The sequence below is a fragment of the Contarinia nasturtii genome, unplaced genomic scaffold (genome assembly GCF_009176525.2).
Source record: "Contarinia nasturtii isolate CC-2019 unplaced genomic scaffold, AAFC_CNas_1.1 Cnas_scaffold_4935, whole genome shotgun sequence".
NCBI classification, from domain to species: Eukaryota; Metazoa; Arthropoda; class Insecta; order Diptera; family Cecidomyiidae; genus Contarinia; species Contarinia nasturtii.
The window spans coordinates 1-13,956 of NW_022202216.1; the positions used below are offsets into that span (position 1 = coordinate 1).

A 13,956-nucleotide genomic window follows, 5' to 3' on the forward strand; every position below is an offset into this window, starting at 1 on the left:
AAATAAAAGTTTCGCATAATAAACAATCATGAGCAAAATCAATTTTACAGTTGATAAATTTTCTTTTCAAACTTAACTTTATTGGTGATTACATTTTGTTTTTTGCCTTTTAAGGCAATCGTAATTAGGAGATAGAGTGAATGAATTTTTGAAATTTCTAAAATGCTTTACTTCTATAAAAATGTTGAAGTTTGGACAAACATGTCTAAAAAAAATGCTTAATCTACTTTGTTCATTGAACAATTGAACATCATTTCCTTGTCCACGAAAAATTATTCTCATCTACTTCTTCCCGTAATTGTTTTTTCATTTTCAAAAGATGAATAAATTCCCGATGAAAAAGTGCCGTCAGCCAGTTATAATTATTCCAGTGGATAATTAATTTTTTCTTCTTCGATTTACAAATACTACATATTACATTTTCTGTATCATCTGGTGGAATCAGAATGAAAAAAATCGCATTCCTTATCATCTACAGGGTGTGCCAGTGAAACTGTCGTATTTATATGTGCTTAAAAAAAGCATATTTTTCAATTAAATTGAGATATTTTTTTTTGTGTGGTGTAGAGCTATTCTATATATTTTAAATTCACCGGCCAGATTTGATTTCACATTTTTTTTGTTCGGTTTGGAGACATAAATGTGCCAGAAAAAAATCGGTCGCGAAACCACGAACCGACCCAATTTGCGATTTCCTCCGAAGAAGTGAAGCGTTTGCCTGCCAATTCGTTTTGCATCGTTCGAAACAAGTAGTAATCAGAAGGAGCAATGTCTGGTGAATACGGCGGGTGGGGTAAGACTTCCCACTTAGTTGTTTCCAAGTATTGTTTGACGACATTTGCAACATGTGGCCGAGCATTGTCATGAAGAAGAATTAACCGGTTGTGTTTTCCCCTCCATTCTTTCTGATCTTTGTCCAATGCTCGCTTCAATCGCATCAGTTGTAGTCGATAGCGATCTCCTGTGACTGTTTCACCCGGTTCCAGCAGCTCATAATACACGATACCCTTTTGATCCCACCAAACACAGAGCATTACCTTGAAACCATGAATATCTTCCTTTGCTTGCGATGGTCCTGGTTCGCCGCGTCGAGCGTATGATTTTTTTCGCTTTGGGTTATCGTAGTGGATCCACTTTTCATCGTCCGTAACAATTCGATCCAAAAATGACTTGCTTTTTTGTCTTGCGAGCAGCATTTCACAGATGGTAAAACGCCTTTCAACATCTCTCGGTTTCAATTCGTGCGGCAACCAGTTTTCAAATTTTTGGATGAACCCTAATGCTTTTAAACGTTGTGAAATGGTTGCTTGAGTAACTCCCAATGATTTAGCGAGTTCTTCTTGCGTTTGGCATGGATCTTCATCGAGTAACAATTCCAATTCTTCATCTTAAAATTTTTTCGGCTGGTCTGGACGCTCTTTGTCTTCCGTGTCAAAATCACCACTTCTGAATCTTCTAAACCATTTTTCATATACACTTATTGAAATTGAATATTTGGGATACGTTTCCGACAACAAACGATGACATTCAGCAGCACTTTTCTTTTGATTAAAGTACAAAAGCATTGCTTCCCGCAAATGCTGTTTTGTTGGAACGTAATTCGACATTTTAATCGCAATAAAAAACTTGTGTGTGCAGAATTGTTTTCACTTTGACAGATCGAATTTAGTAGATTTTTTGACGCTCTTTAAGATACAACAGCTTTCACTGTCCAAACAATTGCATCTGTGATAGATATGAAGTTAGATACGAATCCTTACGTTTTAATTTATACTTCCAATAATTTTTTTCATTTTTCGCGATTTACTACCATTTATATGGGGGGCTTGTATGAAAAACATGGAAAACCGCTGATATGGCACTATCGTACGTCCGTACATATTTTGTATTTGCCACATGTAATTTCCCAATGTATGGCATTGTGTTTACAAACACAACAACATTCTATTGAAACACAACTGCGCAATAAAAAACGTCAACACAAAACTGCGATGACTAAAATACATTCACTTACAGATTTACATTTTGCAGTAACACATTATAATTGTAACGTTAGCATACATTCGCAGTGAAGCAATTTTTTACTAGTGGCGCCGCCACATTTACGCGCCCATCTCTTACTTAAATACTTTTGACAACATTTGGTTCGTGTAGATTTGACATTTCATGGAATGTGATGTTGATGTTCGTTAATATGAAAAATGAATTCTGTTATCATAAACATCTTCAAAGAAATAAAAATTGATTCACAAAACTCTAAATAAAATGTCAATTCATTTATGAAAAAATGTAATGTTTTTATAATAAGTTTTAATTTTAGATGCGCTGACATATAAATCAATAGCGAATTATACAGACAGTGTACAATATCTCTGTTGATTATACAGAATACGTAAAATGTCAAAAATTATACAGATCCTGTAAGTGTATTCGTGTAAATTTTCTCTGTGTCAACAAGACATTACTGGTATTAGCTATTGTAATTGTAATGTTGGATTTTAGCATTACATAAATAACTATTATAATTTTATTTTTTATTAACTATTACAGACATTTATGTTAATGTGATGGTTAGTAACATTACAATTTCAATGCTAGTAAATCTGTATGTCTGGCCCCAGTGCCCTCCATTTGGGTCCGGAATCATTCTGAACAAAATTATAGTGCATTATAGTACATAATTTTTTGGTCCAAACATTAAATTGGGGCAATGGGAGGAATGACAGCAAATTTTAAAATTGGTGCGCTGTTTATAGTAGTTTCGATTTGAGTTGGTAAATTACATTGACGTCCCTTTTGAAATTCGGGGCGCCACCGTCGGCTCAAAGAGACTTGAAGTCTTCACATCAACGAATGATGCCAATCGATAGAGCACTGAAAAATAAAATGTCTTACATCCGTAAGATGAACTTTTCCGCACTATGATCCACAACATGCATTTATTACATATCTTTTACTCAAATTTGAATTCAAGAGAAAACTAAATCTGACATTAGTTTTGCGATACAAACTGGGGGAGTCTCTCACTTTTCTTAAGCATGAATAATTCAAGATAAAATCGATATCATCGAATAAGTAAGATTTCAAACGATATTTTCAATAAAAGCCGATAAAAGCAGTTTAGAGCAATATTTGTCGATTTTTGATGGATATTTCAATGCCAACTTAACCTGTTATACCGACTTGTCATGTTGATGAAGTACTAGATTAAGTTATTGAAATTTTCTGCCTATTTTTCTCAACAACTAAAAAATACGATATATTTTATCAAAATATCTTTTATTTTTTGCAAAATAAATATATTTTATTTAAGTTCTTTTACATTTTGTGGGATTGGTGTTCAAAATATTCGCGAATAGTTGAATCAAAATGCTAGTCAAAAAATAATATGAATAATATAACCTCACTTTATTATGTATAGCAATTCAGTTGTTTAATTGAAAGTCTAACACAAAATGCTTGACAAATTGCCATTTTTTGCTGGACATATTTATCAAAGAAAATAACAAAAATTAGAAATAGTCCTTACCAATGAATTTTTGTCACATCTAGTCATAATTCGAAAGAAAAAATACTAGAAAAAATTCTTTCGGAGAAAAAAGAAAAAATCCTAGAAAAAATTCTTTCGGAGAAAAAGAATTTTTCCTTTCGAATTATGACTAGATGTGACAAAAAATCATTGGTTAGGACTATTTCTAATTTTTGTTATTTTCTTTGATAAATATGTCCAGCAAAAAATGGCAATTTGTCAAGCATTTTGTGTTAGAAGTTAACCAACTATACTCGAATTAATTTACTTACCCTTGACTGACTGTAAGTCATAGCAATATTCAAAACTCCAAGGTAGATTTCAATAGAGCACATCGAGACTCGCTACTTTTGTTCCGAGAGTGTTTTGAGCTAGTCTTCATGTTTCCATTCAATTTAAAGATTATGCGGAAAAATGAAAAAAAAGAGAAAAAATTGTTCTTCCGGTCGGCATTTTTTCACTTCATCAAAACGCGTTATTAATGATTTGTAAAAAAGAAACCATCATCAATTGTAACTTTTTGAGAGTGAAAAAAATGTTCAATGTTTTTATTAGAACCATAGCTTTTGAAGTCGGCCAGAGAGAGATTGAAGAGTTAATAATTCCAGAAAAACGCCGACCAAAAAAGATCTTTGCTTTCAATTTGTAAGCTCAGAAAAATAGAAGGAGAAGGTGGCTGATTTCTGGAAAAACAAATGTCACTAGAAATTGGAGGGACAGCACCTGGAATTTCAACATTTTCAAAGGTAGCAAAATAAATGTCAAGTTTGAAGTCCAAACTTTGGACTCACAGACACATTAATTTCCTTATCGCCTTGTCCTTTTCGCACAACACTGTTTCTTATCGATTTTCCAGGTTAAAATCTATAATTGGAACAAATGAGTTACATTTGAAACATGTGTCGCTTGAGATCAAAATTGAGAAGTAACAGTTTTTTGCGCACAATATTTCTTATATAATAATAATAATTGTTTTACAGCTTGGTTTAAATTCGTTCAAATTGTGTTTTCTTCTATTTGTTGATCTAATCCTTTTACGTCAGAATTCAGTTGAATTGAATGGAATGAGTCGAAAGTATTATAAAAACCATTGCGAATTGCCATTGCACCATCTGCGATAAGAATAGCTGGTGAAAAAATTGCCTCATAAAAATTTTCAATTGAATTTTTCACTGATTCAAAGACAAAGCTATAGTCTTCTGTTGTTTCGTGCGACGTACACGCATAAACGAGTAGTTCAGTGAAGCTTCAATGACATTGGAAGTCACGAAACAATCATCAGTCTTTATTCAGTTGTTATATTTAAGAATTGAAAATTATTTATAGCAGAATAGATCTAAATACATTGCAAAGATTATGAATCACTTAAAAATCCTATCAATTATATTTAGTAGTTAAAAAAACTCTCAATTAAATATTTCAATTGTATTATATCCATTTATTTCGAATAAACCACGAAGGCGAAGAAACGCTGTTCGGTGCAGTTATTATTATTATTTTGTTTTTGGTTTGCAATTATTTCTTGTTTGATTAGCTTATTAGCAGACATTAAGCTCGAGCTATGGATATCCATGAATAATAGAATTTCATATTTATTTCTGTTGCGGTTTTTTAGGATGTTTTTTGTTTTTTTTAATGCCATTTCAAACCAATTTCAGGCTTTTTCGGACGATTTGTGTAACTTTTTATGTAATTTTTAGGAACACTTTTGTATTTTTTCAGGACTAATTTCGGTTTTTTCAGGACTTTTTTTGTATTATTTAGGACTAATTTGGGGTTTTTTAGGACGATTTTCGTTTAACCCTCAATCGAATTGGAATGCAAATTCATGAGAAATGATAGGTATAAAAGCCGTGCTACAGCCACGTAGAATCACGTATCTTAGCAAGATAATTCTTTGGAAGAGATCTTGCCAATTTGCTGGAAACAATGGCAAATTTCAATACTTTTAAATACGCATCAGCGTTTCTCGTCGTAATTGTAAGTTATTATTGTTTGAGTCCATCCTTTGAAAGCTTATTATATTTATTTCATTTTATTGTTTAAATTTCAGTTTTGTGTGGGAGTTGAAATCGCTAGTGGCCCGTAAGTAGAAAGCTTGATCTACTTTTGTAAATAATTCAGTACAAAAAATTTATTATTCGAAATTTTTAAATTTTATTTCCATTTAGCGGATCTAGCTCATCGAGCAACAATCGTCAGGATGAGGCTCTGGCGGAAATTAAGCATTTGAATTATCCCTTATCCACAGATACGATTAACTACTTTATTGAATTTGCCAATGATTATAACAAAAAGAAATTCCGCATGGCCCCTTGTAATATGGCACCAGACAGTTATAAAAATTTCCAAACGACAAAACGAGATGGCGTCCAAATTTTATTTGTCGGTGATCTCGAAGATCCATATGCCCTCGGTCATTTTATTTGTGTTTCTCATAAACATTCTGAAAAAAAAGTGTATATTTATAACAGTTTGGGCAGACGAAGAATACCACCAGCCACAGAACTGGCCAATAAGAATTTATTCCCGAATGCAACCAGCACAAAACTGATGAATTCACAAACACATCAAACCGATTCCGTATCGTGTGGACTATTCGCAATTGCACATGCAACCGAGGTCATGCTTGGCTATTTGCCCGAATTATGTTCGGTCCAATTGAGCACCGGCCAATATCCATCTGCTCATTTGAGAGAGCATCTTCAATATATGATTGAACACAAAGTTCTTGAATTATTCCCATCGGCCGGATTTTGTTTATTCAACTGTTTTGGAAAAAAAAACACCTTTTTTTGGTTATCGTCACAAAATTGTTGGTTTTTTAATAACGTGAATCATCATTACCTAAGATGCCGAATGGCAAATAAAACATTTTTAAAACTGTATATATTTGTATTTTATTCAATTCTTTCTCTGAAATTAATGCGAAATGAATATTTTTTTCAAATTCGTGGAATGGGCTTATGATTCTGAAACAAATCGATCGATATAGCTTTTTCACGACATTATCGATCTATATCAGCTTTTTCATTTTTTATTTCGAAATATCATATTTTATTCTATACTCAGAGATGAGAGTCTAAGGGCCTTAGACTCTAAGGCTGGCCCCAAAAAATCTTCATAAAAACTCCGAAAATGAGATAAGATTTTTTCTGCGTGCTTTTCAAGAACCACTTGATTTTTGAAGCAAGAAAATTTTATTACCACAATAAAAGCATTAATATTATCACAACCTATGGTCATGAATTTAAGTCATTCCAAAATATTTCGATTTATTCTTTGCTTTGTTCGGCCATATTTCTTTCAATCCAATCGAGAAATGCGTGAACACTTGAATAAACGTCTGGATATCCTTTGCCACAAGGGATCCCCCATGAAATTATGCCAACCAATGTTTTTTTCTCTGGACTTGATACGTCAACCAATGGATCGCCTATTGATAACATTTTGGTAGCAACAGTTGTCTTCGTGTAAGTTTTATGTGGAAAAAATGCATCTTCATCAAAGAAGGTTCAAATTTACCTGAATCACCCGAACAGGCGCCAGCATCCACTTCATTTATTGTGCAAATATCATTTTCATTGAGATATTGAAGAGCCTCATGATCCTTAAAACGTTCTGTGCACTCATCAAAACTAATGGTCGTCGATTCAACAAATTGTAAAGTGTCTGACAGTGGTGGTGTTCCATTTTCATACTGAAATGAAATTATTTTCAAATTGTTTCTTAGCATCACCTTCGTTTATATTAATGGTCGATTTGCTTTAAATTACATACCCGAGTGCGTCCCCATCCAGATAAAACAACACTGGTGTTTCCGTCAGTTGTTTGTGTTGGCAGTGAAACCGGTTGAATAAGGTCTGTGAAAACGATTTCTTCGGCGGTGCGCAACAGCGAAATATCATTGTAAAGTGTATTCAAATCAAAATGTTCGTGTGGTGTGATCTTGTCCAATTTGAGCGGTATGCCGTCGTTAAGATGATTGCCGCCGACAACTACATACGTGAATCTTGGCCACAAGAAGAGCCCGCGAGTGCAATGAGCAGCTGTCAATAGGAAACGTTTACCTATTATTTCGATACATGCGATTAGTTAAGTCATCACTTAATTTTTTTAAATAAAAAAAACATCGTTTGTTAAGATCTGCGTGTTTTATTTCCGCTAACGCTTACCTATTATGACCGCTCCGCAACTATGACGTTCGTCATGAAGAACTCGGAGTGATGCTTGATATGGAAACTGGCCCATTTCAGCATCTTTGCCACCAAGAATTCGCGTTTCAGCACCAAATGTCTTGCCGAATTGTACATCACACTGCACTGCACAAAGTGCCAAAAAAATTAAACCAATTGACTTCATGGCTAACACCGAATAAACATTTGAATTGGAATTACTTGTGATTCTATATTTTCATAACATTATCTCGAATTTTGATAATCAAAGCAAAAATTGTAATAAGAACCATAGCAACGAACACAATATTTCACTCTACACAGAAAGAAAAAATGTCGTATTTTTAATTCAATTTTGGTAGATTTAATATAAAATTAACCAACAACGAATTAAATTTACCATTTTTGACATCTATGAGGCATATTTTTCAAAAGTGACTATTTGTTGAATAAGTTTTACCAACTGCTTCATTACATTTACCAACTTTTCGTAACCACACATGACGCTAGCCCATGAATTTGGTGAATGATATGAAGCAATTGGTAAAACTTATTAAACTGATAGTCTCTTTTGAGAAATATGCTTTGTAGATGTCAAAAATGGTAAATTTAATTCGTTGTTGGTAGATTTTATATTAAATCTACCAAAATTGAATTAAAAATACCACATTTTTTCTTTCTGTGTAATGGCACTTCAAAGACATGTTATTGATTTATTTCGACAATTTTGACCTTCTTTTCAATCTATCAACATGTTGTCGTCTGTCGCGAATGTAGGATTAGCAAACTTATCACACACATGTGTCAGTTTGAAGTGAACTATTTCTGATAAGCATCAAACACCGATATAAAGACAAATTACAGCTATTGTACGGTCTAGTTTCATTCGACGAGTACCAGGCAATCACCCTTTTTCCATTCCACTGAACAGAATGTTAATTAGATATTTTGAAAGGAAAATGGGTCGAATTAATGTCATTTTCGGTGCAAATTTCTTGTTGTGGTCACTTCAAACAATTTCCGGTCAATTGTTAATCGCACATAATTTTTCACAATGGGAATCAAATGTTTGTAATGCTTTTGGGTACATTTTGGCACGGCAGCATGAAGGTGTGTTGCCCACTAATATCAAAGAACAATGCGCTTCGCAGTGAACAGTTTTTAACGTCACTTGTATACAACAGAAATTGATCAAATTTAGTCGAGTAAAATCGAAAGGAAAAATTCCTAAAAACGAAAGCACGAGAAATTAGAAAGTTCGATTTTGTGCAACAATAGGTAGCACATTTGTACAATTTTTTTGGACTCAGTTGCATTGTTCTTTGGTGCGGGCTCATTATACGGATACATTATACACTCGATTTCATCCATGCTGGAGTGCCTTGTCAAGTATTATTTCTCAATGAAAAATTAATATCCATTTTCATTCAAATTATTTACAGTTTGAAAATAATTCAAACGACGATTTAGGTAAATTCAATCAAAGGATGCATTTTTTGTTGAAATGTCTTACAATCAATCGAACTGAATAAATTGTCATTGGATTTTTTTTCAATCAGGTGATCCATTGGTACTGACCAAATGGATCAAAAGTGGAAATATAGCTGAGGCTCGTAAATTGGCACGAGTTAATGAAAGTGAATTTCTGGATGTAGTTAGTTACTCGGGATTTTTAACGGTCAACAACGACTATGATTCGAATCTATTTTTCTGGTTTTTCCCAGCTGAAGGGACCGAACAACTCTATGACGATGATATAGAAAAAGCTGTTGGCGGTGATCGTCCGGTTTTACTTTGGCTTCAAGGCGGTCCCGGGGTATCTTCGATGTTTGCTTTATTCACCGAAAATGGACCTTTTTTTGTGAATGACAACGTTACGATTCGAAGTAGGAGGTTTTATAATCTTAATTATACATTAGGGCAATGCGGGGCAATATTTTCTAAAAGAAATTGCAAAATATTTTTTTTCTTCACATTTGCAGAGAATCCATATTCTTGGCATAAGAAATACAATATAATATTTATCGATAATCCGGTTGGAACTGGTTTCAGCTATACAAATCCAGATGGCTTATGCACTAACGTTACACAAACCGCCGACCATCTCTACATTGCTTTGAAGCAATTCTTCCGACTCTTTCCATGGCTTCAATCGAATGATTTTTACATCACCGGCGAGTCATATGCCGGTAAATACATTCCGGCTACCGCCAATGCCATTTGGGAAGGAAATAAAGTCGATGATCTTATCATTAATTTACAAGTAAATTGAGCAATTTTCTGTGAAAACTTTCGCTTTTTATCGTTCATGTCGTTTTCATTTTGTCTCTATTTTCAGGGTTTGGCTCTTGGAAATGCATTCACTGATCCAATGAATATGATTGATTGTGCCGATTTTGCCTATCAAACCGGTCTCATTGATATTCATGGTAGAAATCAGATGAAAATACACGAATTGAATGCTAAGGAAGCTTTTCCGAACATTGATACACTCGAAGTAAGAAAACCTTGAATACTCCGATTTTTGTGATGAAAAAAAATAAAATTTTACGTCTCTAATTTTATAGCACGTGAATAAAATATATGGAGCATTTTCGGAAAGTAGTCAATTCAAAAGTTTATACAATATTTTGAAACCGGAACCCATAGACATCGCCTCTTATCGACAATTCATTGAACAAAGCCAAGTGAGATATTATTGCTTTGAGAAAAGCGACAAATTTGGATCTTAGATCTCAAGCAAAAACATGATTTTTTCGTAGATTCGACGTGCGCTTCATGTAGGTGGTACACGCTTCTACCCGACGAGTGGAGATGTGTATGAGAAACTGAAAGCCGACATTGTAAACACAGCAATGCACTGGACTGAAAAATTGTTGAACGAAGGTTTACGTATCATGTACTATAGCGGTAATTTGGATTTCATTGTTGCCTATCCATTATCAAAGAAGGCTTATCAGCATATGAAATGGAATGGCGCGGAAAAATATCTTTCAGCACGTCGCAAACCACTCAAAGTAAACTCCAAATTGGCTGGGTAAGTTGAAAATAGGTTTTTTTTACAAGTAATCAGTTTATTGACTTTACACGTTTGTTTTTTTCTTTTTCTTCTCTTTAGTTACATAAAAGCTACCGATAATTTTGTGGACGTCGTAGTTTTGAATGCAGGTCATATGGTTCCAACCGATCAACCTGAAGTGGCACTTGATCTTATCGATCGCTTCATTCGCAACGATTTATAATGAAATTGTGCAGTGGCGTACCTATCTAGGGTCCCTAGGGGCAAGTCACTTCAAAAATAGTTTTTTAATTATTTCGATTATTTGCCGATTGTTTCGATTAACGTTCGATTCTCATACACATTATTTTTCTTTATAATATCAAACGTACACTTTTATACTGAAGTATCGGAGATCAACTAGAATTCACACAAACTGAAAAAAGTCAATTCTAATCCCAAATATTTGTAAAAAGTCTTCAGTTAAAATATTAAAACCACATATTTGAAATAATTTGTTTGAATTCATTTTATTGCTTTGTCATGCATTCACGGAGCAAAAAATTCATTTTCAAAGAGAGTTGTCAAGACAAACATCACAAGTATATTGCGAAAATCCTTATTTCCACTAAATACTATCTGGACTCACCAATTATGGCTTCCAATACGGCCAAGACAAATGCGTTTGCTTCTTTGGCTGTGGTTTCGATAAACCTGGGCGGTAAAAGGGAACCATAACGTCCAGTGTCACGCAAATTAACTGTATAACTGTACCTAATGCCAACACTTTTGGCCCATTCGCTTGCTGCACCTGCTGCCGAAGCATTGAACAGTGACTGTGATGTTCCAACTTTATAATTTAGGTTGTCAACTGTTTTCATGCGCTGCAACATAACAATTCATTATTGAAAAATCATTGAAAAAATTAAATAAATTATTTACCTTTACACCTTGTATAGCAGCTTTTTCTACACTATCACAATCTTCATCATTACCTCCAGGGTACATAACACTTTGACCATAACCCTGAAAACTGATGAAAGCGCTGAATTTTCCCTTCATTGTTTCGAGAATGAACGTTTTAATGGACGATGTTTCGTGTTCAGAAAAGGCAGATTTACCACCGTAGGTATCGTCATTTGGATTACCAACGCTATCGCTTTCACCCCATTTGAAATCGTAATTTCGATTCAAATCAATCCCAATGGAATCGCTTTGGCCAGTCGGTGTACGATTCTTTCGCCAAAATCGATCCGACTCATAAGCATATTTGTAACCATCCGGACTCTGTACGGCCAAAATATACCAATTGATATTTTGAACATCTGTTGCATTCCAATTTTTGATCAATTCATTTGCAATGTACGTAACTACAGATGTAGTTATCCATTCATTTCCATGGATGCCACCATCAATCCATACTGCTTTATTATTTTTATTGCCGTTCGATATTCTGTAAAAAAAAAACAGAAAAGGTAAAATCTAATTGTTTCAATAAAAAAATGTCATCAATCGGTTCATACCTCAATACTTTGAGCGGTGTTCCTGCATCTTTCATCCAATCTTTAATTTCGCGAATTGTACAAATCATAGGGTTATACTGACGCAAATGGTTGAGAAAACCGAAAATATCATCAAGGGGATGATAAGAAATCCAAGTTAATGAATGATCTAAACATATTTTTGAGCGAGAAAAGATGAACACTTGATACAATATTATAATTGATTTATATTGATAATTTCAAACAACTGTTGCTACTTAGCAGTGAATTCAGTTCACTTCAGCTTTGATATACATACGGTTTCGTCTTTGTGCTGCTTCAATTTCCTTTTGCGGTGGATTGTCAACGAGCCACTGGTTTATTGTACTCCGTGCGCTTCTTATTATTGATTTCCAATCAGGCGTTTTACTCGGTGGAAGTGTCATACCTTTGTAAAGACAATTACATCGCGCATTAACCCTCCGTTGTACACATAGGTCTGGCCAGACCTTTTTTGATTTTAATTGTAATTTAAATATATTTTTAAATAAGCTAGCGACTTGAAATTTCGTGTAGCTTCCTAAAATTTTATTGGCTACCAATCTATGAAAAAAATCAGGACGAAAAAGGACACAAGGATTTTTTATAAGGATGTGTTGGTGTAAACATCGTATTAGTAACACATGAGTCTGGCCAGACCCACATACATTTTATATGAAATATGATGTAATTTTTATTCTCTCATGAGTAAACATCCACGGATTGGCCAGATTTTTTATTTCAAAATGCTGCATGTGGTAGAGGGGTTCACGATATGACATTTGGGGCAAAAAAAAAATTCCCAGATTGATATGGTGCTAGATATGATCCTTGGTAGCTCCACACTTTGACCAGGTCAGATCAACATACTCCACAAGATTCACTTCGAGGTCATGTCGTCTCAATTCATCTCATATTATATTATAAGTCATGGTATTGTTGTTTCTACGTAATCTACATTTATACGCGAGAGTACCATCAATCTGGGAATTTTTTTTTGCCCCAAATGTCATATCGTGAACCCCTCTACCACATGGAGCATTTTGAAATAACAAATCTGGCCAATCCGTGGATGTTTACTCATGAGAGAATGAAAATTACATCATTTTTCATATAAAATGTATGTGGGTCTGGCCAGACTCATGTGTTACGAATGTGACTCGTTGGACATGTGTACAACGGAGAGTTAATAATATATTCGAATAACTCATTTTGTCAATTATCTCAATTAGAGTTGGAGTTAAATTGAGTAATACTCGCTATTTTTCAGAGCAATAAATGTGAGGAAACTTTCAATATTTTGCTTTTCTGCTTCTCAAGCATACACACAAAAAAAAGAAATAGTGGATTTTACTTTTCCACACACCTAGTGTGTATTGTATTAGGCCGAAAAATTAAAGTCACCCCAAAACATGTTTTCTATGCATATTTCATGTAGAAAACACGATTGGAGATGATTTTGGGGCATATTAATGTGCGTCGCTGTGTGTGATGTGGTACCCACATCCATACATTTTTTGATCATTTTTCAACCATTTTCGTGACACGATGGTTTCGTTCTCAGACATGACATTCAAAATCTGACTTCACGGGATGATTGGGCACTACGGGGAATAGATCTGGTCAAATTTTCAACGACATTGATTGATCGGTGTAAAACTTAGACTCTAAAATCTAGACCTATGGGAAATAAAAAGTCTTACGGGAGTAAGACGAACTTTTCCGCACTGTGGT

General features: G+C 34.2%; 4 protein-coding genes across 4 annotated transcripts; 2 read left to right on the plus strand and 2 right to left on the minus strand.

Moving 5' to 3' along the window:
* Positions 1–5,458: 5,458 nt before the first annotated feature.
* On the plus strand, positions 5,459–6,410 carry LOC116351231. Its single transcript, XM_031783310.1, has 4 exons — positions 5,459–5,509; positions 5,583–5,614; positions 5,701–6,287; positions 6,382–6,410. Exons 1-4 carry the CDS (start codon positions 5,459–5,461, stop codon positions 6,408–6,410), a joined length of 699 nt encoding a protein of 232 aa, XP_031639170.1.
* A 258-nt stretch (positions 6,411–6,668) lies between these two features.
* LOC116351229 (chymotrypsin-2-like) lies at positions 6,669–7,891 on the minus strand. Its single transcript, XM_031783309.1, has 4 exons — positions 7,705–7,891; positions 7,310–7,599; positions 7,055–7,229; positions 6,669–6,965 (listed from the first exon to the last, which is right to left on the minus strand). Exons 1-4 carry the CDS (start codon positions 7,889–7,891, stop codon positions 6,805–6,807), a joined length of 813 nt encoding a protein of 270 aa, XP_031639169.1. The 3' UTR covers positions 6,669–6,804.
* A 690-nt stretch (positions 7,892–8,581) lies between these two features.
* Positions 8,582–11,216, plus strand: LOC116351228 (venom serine carboxypeptidase-like). Its single transcript, XM_031783308.1, has 8 exons — positions 8,582–8,771; positions 9,147–9,174; positions 9,264–9,590; positions 9,687–9,967; positions 10,043–10,201; positions 10,272–10,391; positions 10,467–10,741; positions 10,823–11,216. Exons 1-8 carry the CDS (start codon positions 8,637–8,639, stop codon positions 10,944–10,946), a joined length of 1,449 nt encoding a protein of 482 aa, XP_031639168.1. The 5' UTR covers positions 8,582–8,636; the 3' UTR covers positions 10,947–11,216.
* Positions 11,217–11,337: 121 nt separating this feature from the next.
* Positions 11,338–12,293, minus strand: LOC116351232 (carboxypeptidase B-like). The gene is made up of 3 exons (XM_031783311.1): positions 12,226–12,293; positions 11,645–12,155; positions 11,338–11,586 (listed from the first exon to the last, which is right to left on the minus strand). The coding sequence occupies exons 1-3, from the start codon at positions 12,291–12,293 to the stop codon at positions 11,338–11,340; spliced, it is 828 nt and encodes a 275-aa protein (XP_031639171.1).
* Positions 12,294–13,956: the final 1,663 nt, after the last annotated feature.

What these genes read in the sequence shown, in the direction of transcription:
- LOC116351231 (XM_031783310.1), top strand. Translation starts at nt 5,459, where the DNA reads ATGGCAAATTTCAATACTTTTAAATACGCATCAGCGTTTCTCGTCGTA. An exon ending in CAGCGTTTCTCGTCGTAATT is followed by an intron (nt 5,510 to 5,582) that starts GTAAGTTATTAT and finishes TTTAAATTTCAG; the next exon opens with TTTTGTGTGGGAGTTGAAAT. An exon ending in GTTGAAATCGCTAGTGGCCC is followed by an intron (nt 5,615 to 5,700) that starts GTAAGTAGAAAG and finishes ATTTCCATTTAG; the next exon opens with CGGATCTAGCTCATCGAGCA.
- LOC116351229 (XM_031783309.1), bottom strand. Translation starts at nt 7,891, where the DNA reads ATGAAGTCAATTGGTTTAATTTTTTTGGCACTTTGTGCAGTGCAGTGT. An exon ending in TTGCGGAGCGGTCATAATAG is followed by an intron (nt 7,600 to 7,704) that starts GTAAGCGTTAGC and finishes TCGAAATAATAG; the next exon opens with GTAAACGTTTCCTATTGACA. An exon ending in CTGGATGGGGACGCACTCGG is followed by an intron (nt 7,230 to 7,309) that starts GTATGTAATTTA and finishes ATTTCATTTCAG; the next exon opens with TATGAAAATGGAACACCACC.
- LOC116351228 (XM_031783308.1), top strand. Translation starts at nt 8,637, where the DNA reads ATGTTAATTAGATATTTTGAAAGGAAAATGGGTCGAATTAATGTCATT. An exon ending in ATCTTATCATTAATTTACAA is followed by an intron (nt 9,968 to 10,042) that starts GTAAATTGAGCA and finishes CTCTATTTTCAG; the next exon opens with GGTTTGGCTCTTGGAAATGC. An exon ending in AATTCATTGAACAAAGCCAA is followed by an intron (nt 10,392 to 10,466) that starts GTGAGATATTAT and finishes ATTTTTTCGTAG; the next exon opens with ATTCGACGTGCGCTTCATGT.
- LOC116351232 (XM_031783311.1), bottom strand. Translation starts at nt 12,293, where the DNA reads ATGATTTGTACAATTCGCGAAATTAAAGATTGGATGAAAGATGCAGGA. An exon ending in ACACCGCTCAAAGTATTGAG is followed by an intron (nt 12,156 to 12,225) that starts GTATGAACCGAT and finishes TTTTTTTTACAG; the next exon opens with AATATCGAACGGCAATAAAA. An exon ending in CTGCTATACAAGGTGTAAAG is followed by an intron (nt 11,587 to 11,644) that starts GTAAATAATTTA and finishes GTTATGTTGCAG; the next exon opens with CGCATGAAAACAGTTGACAA.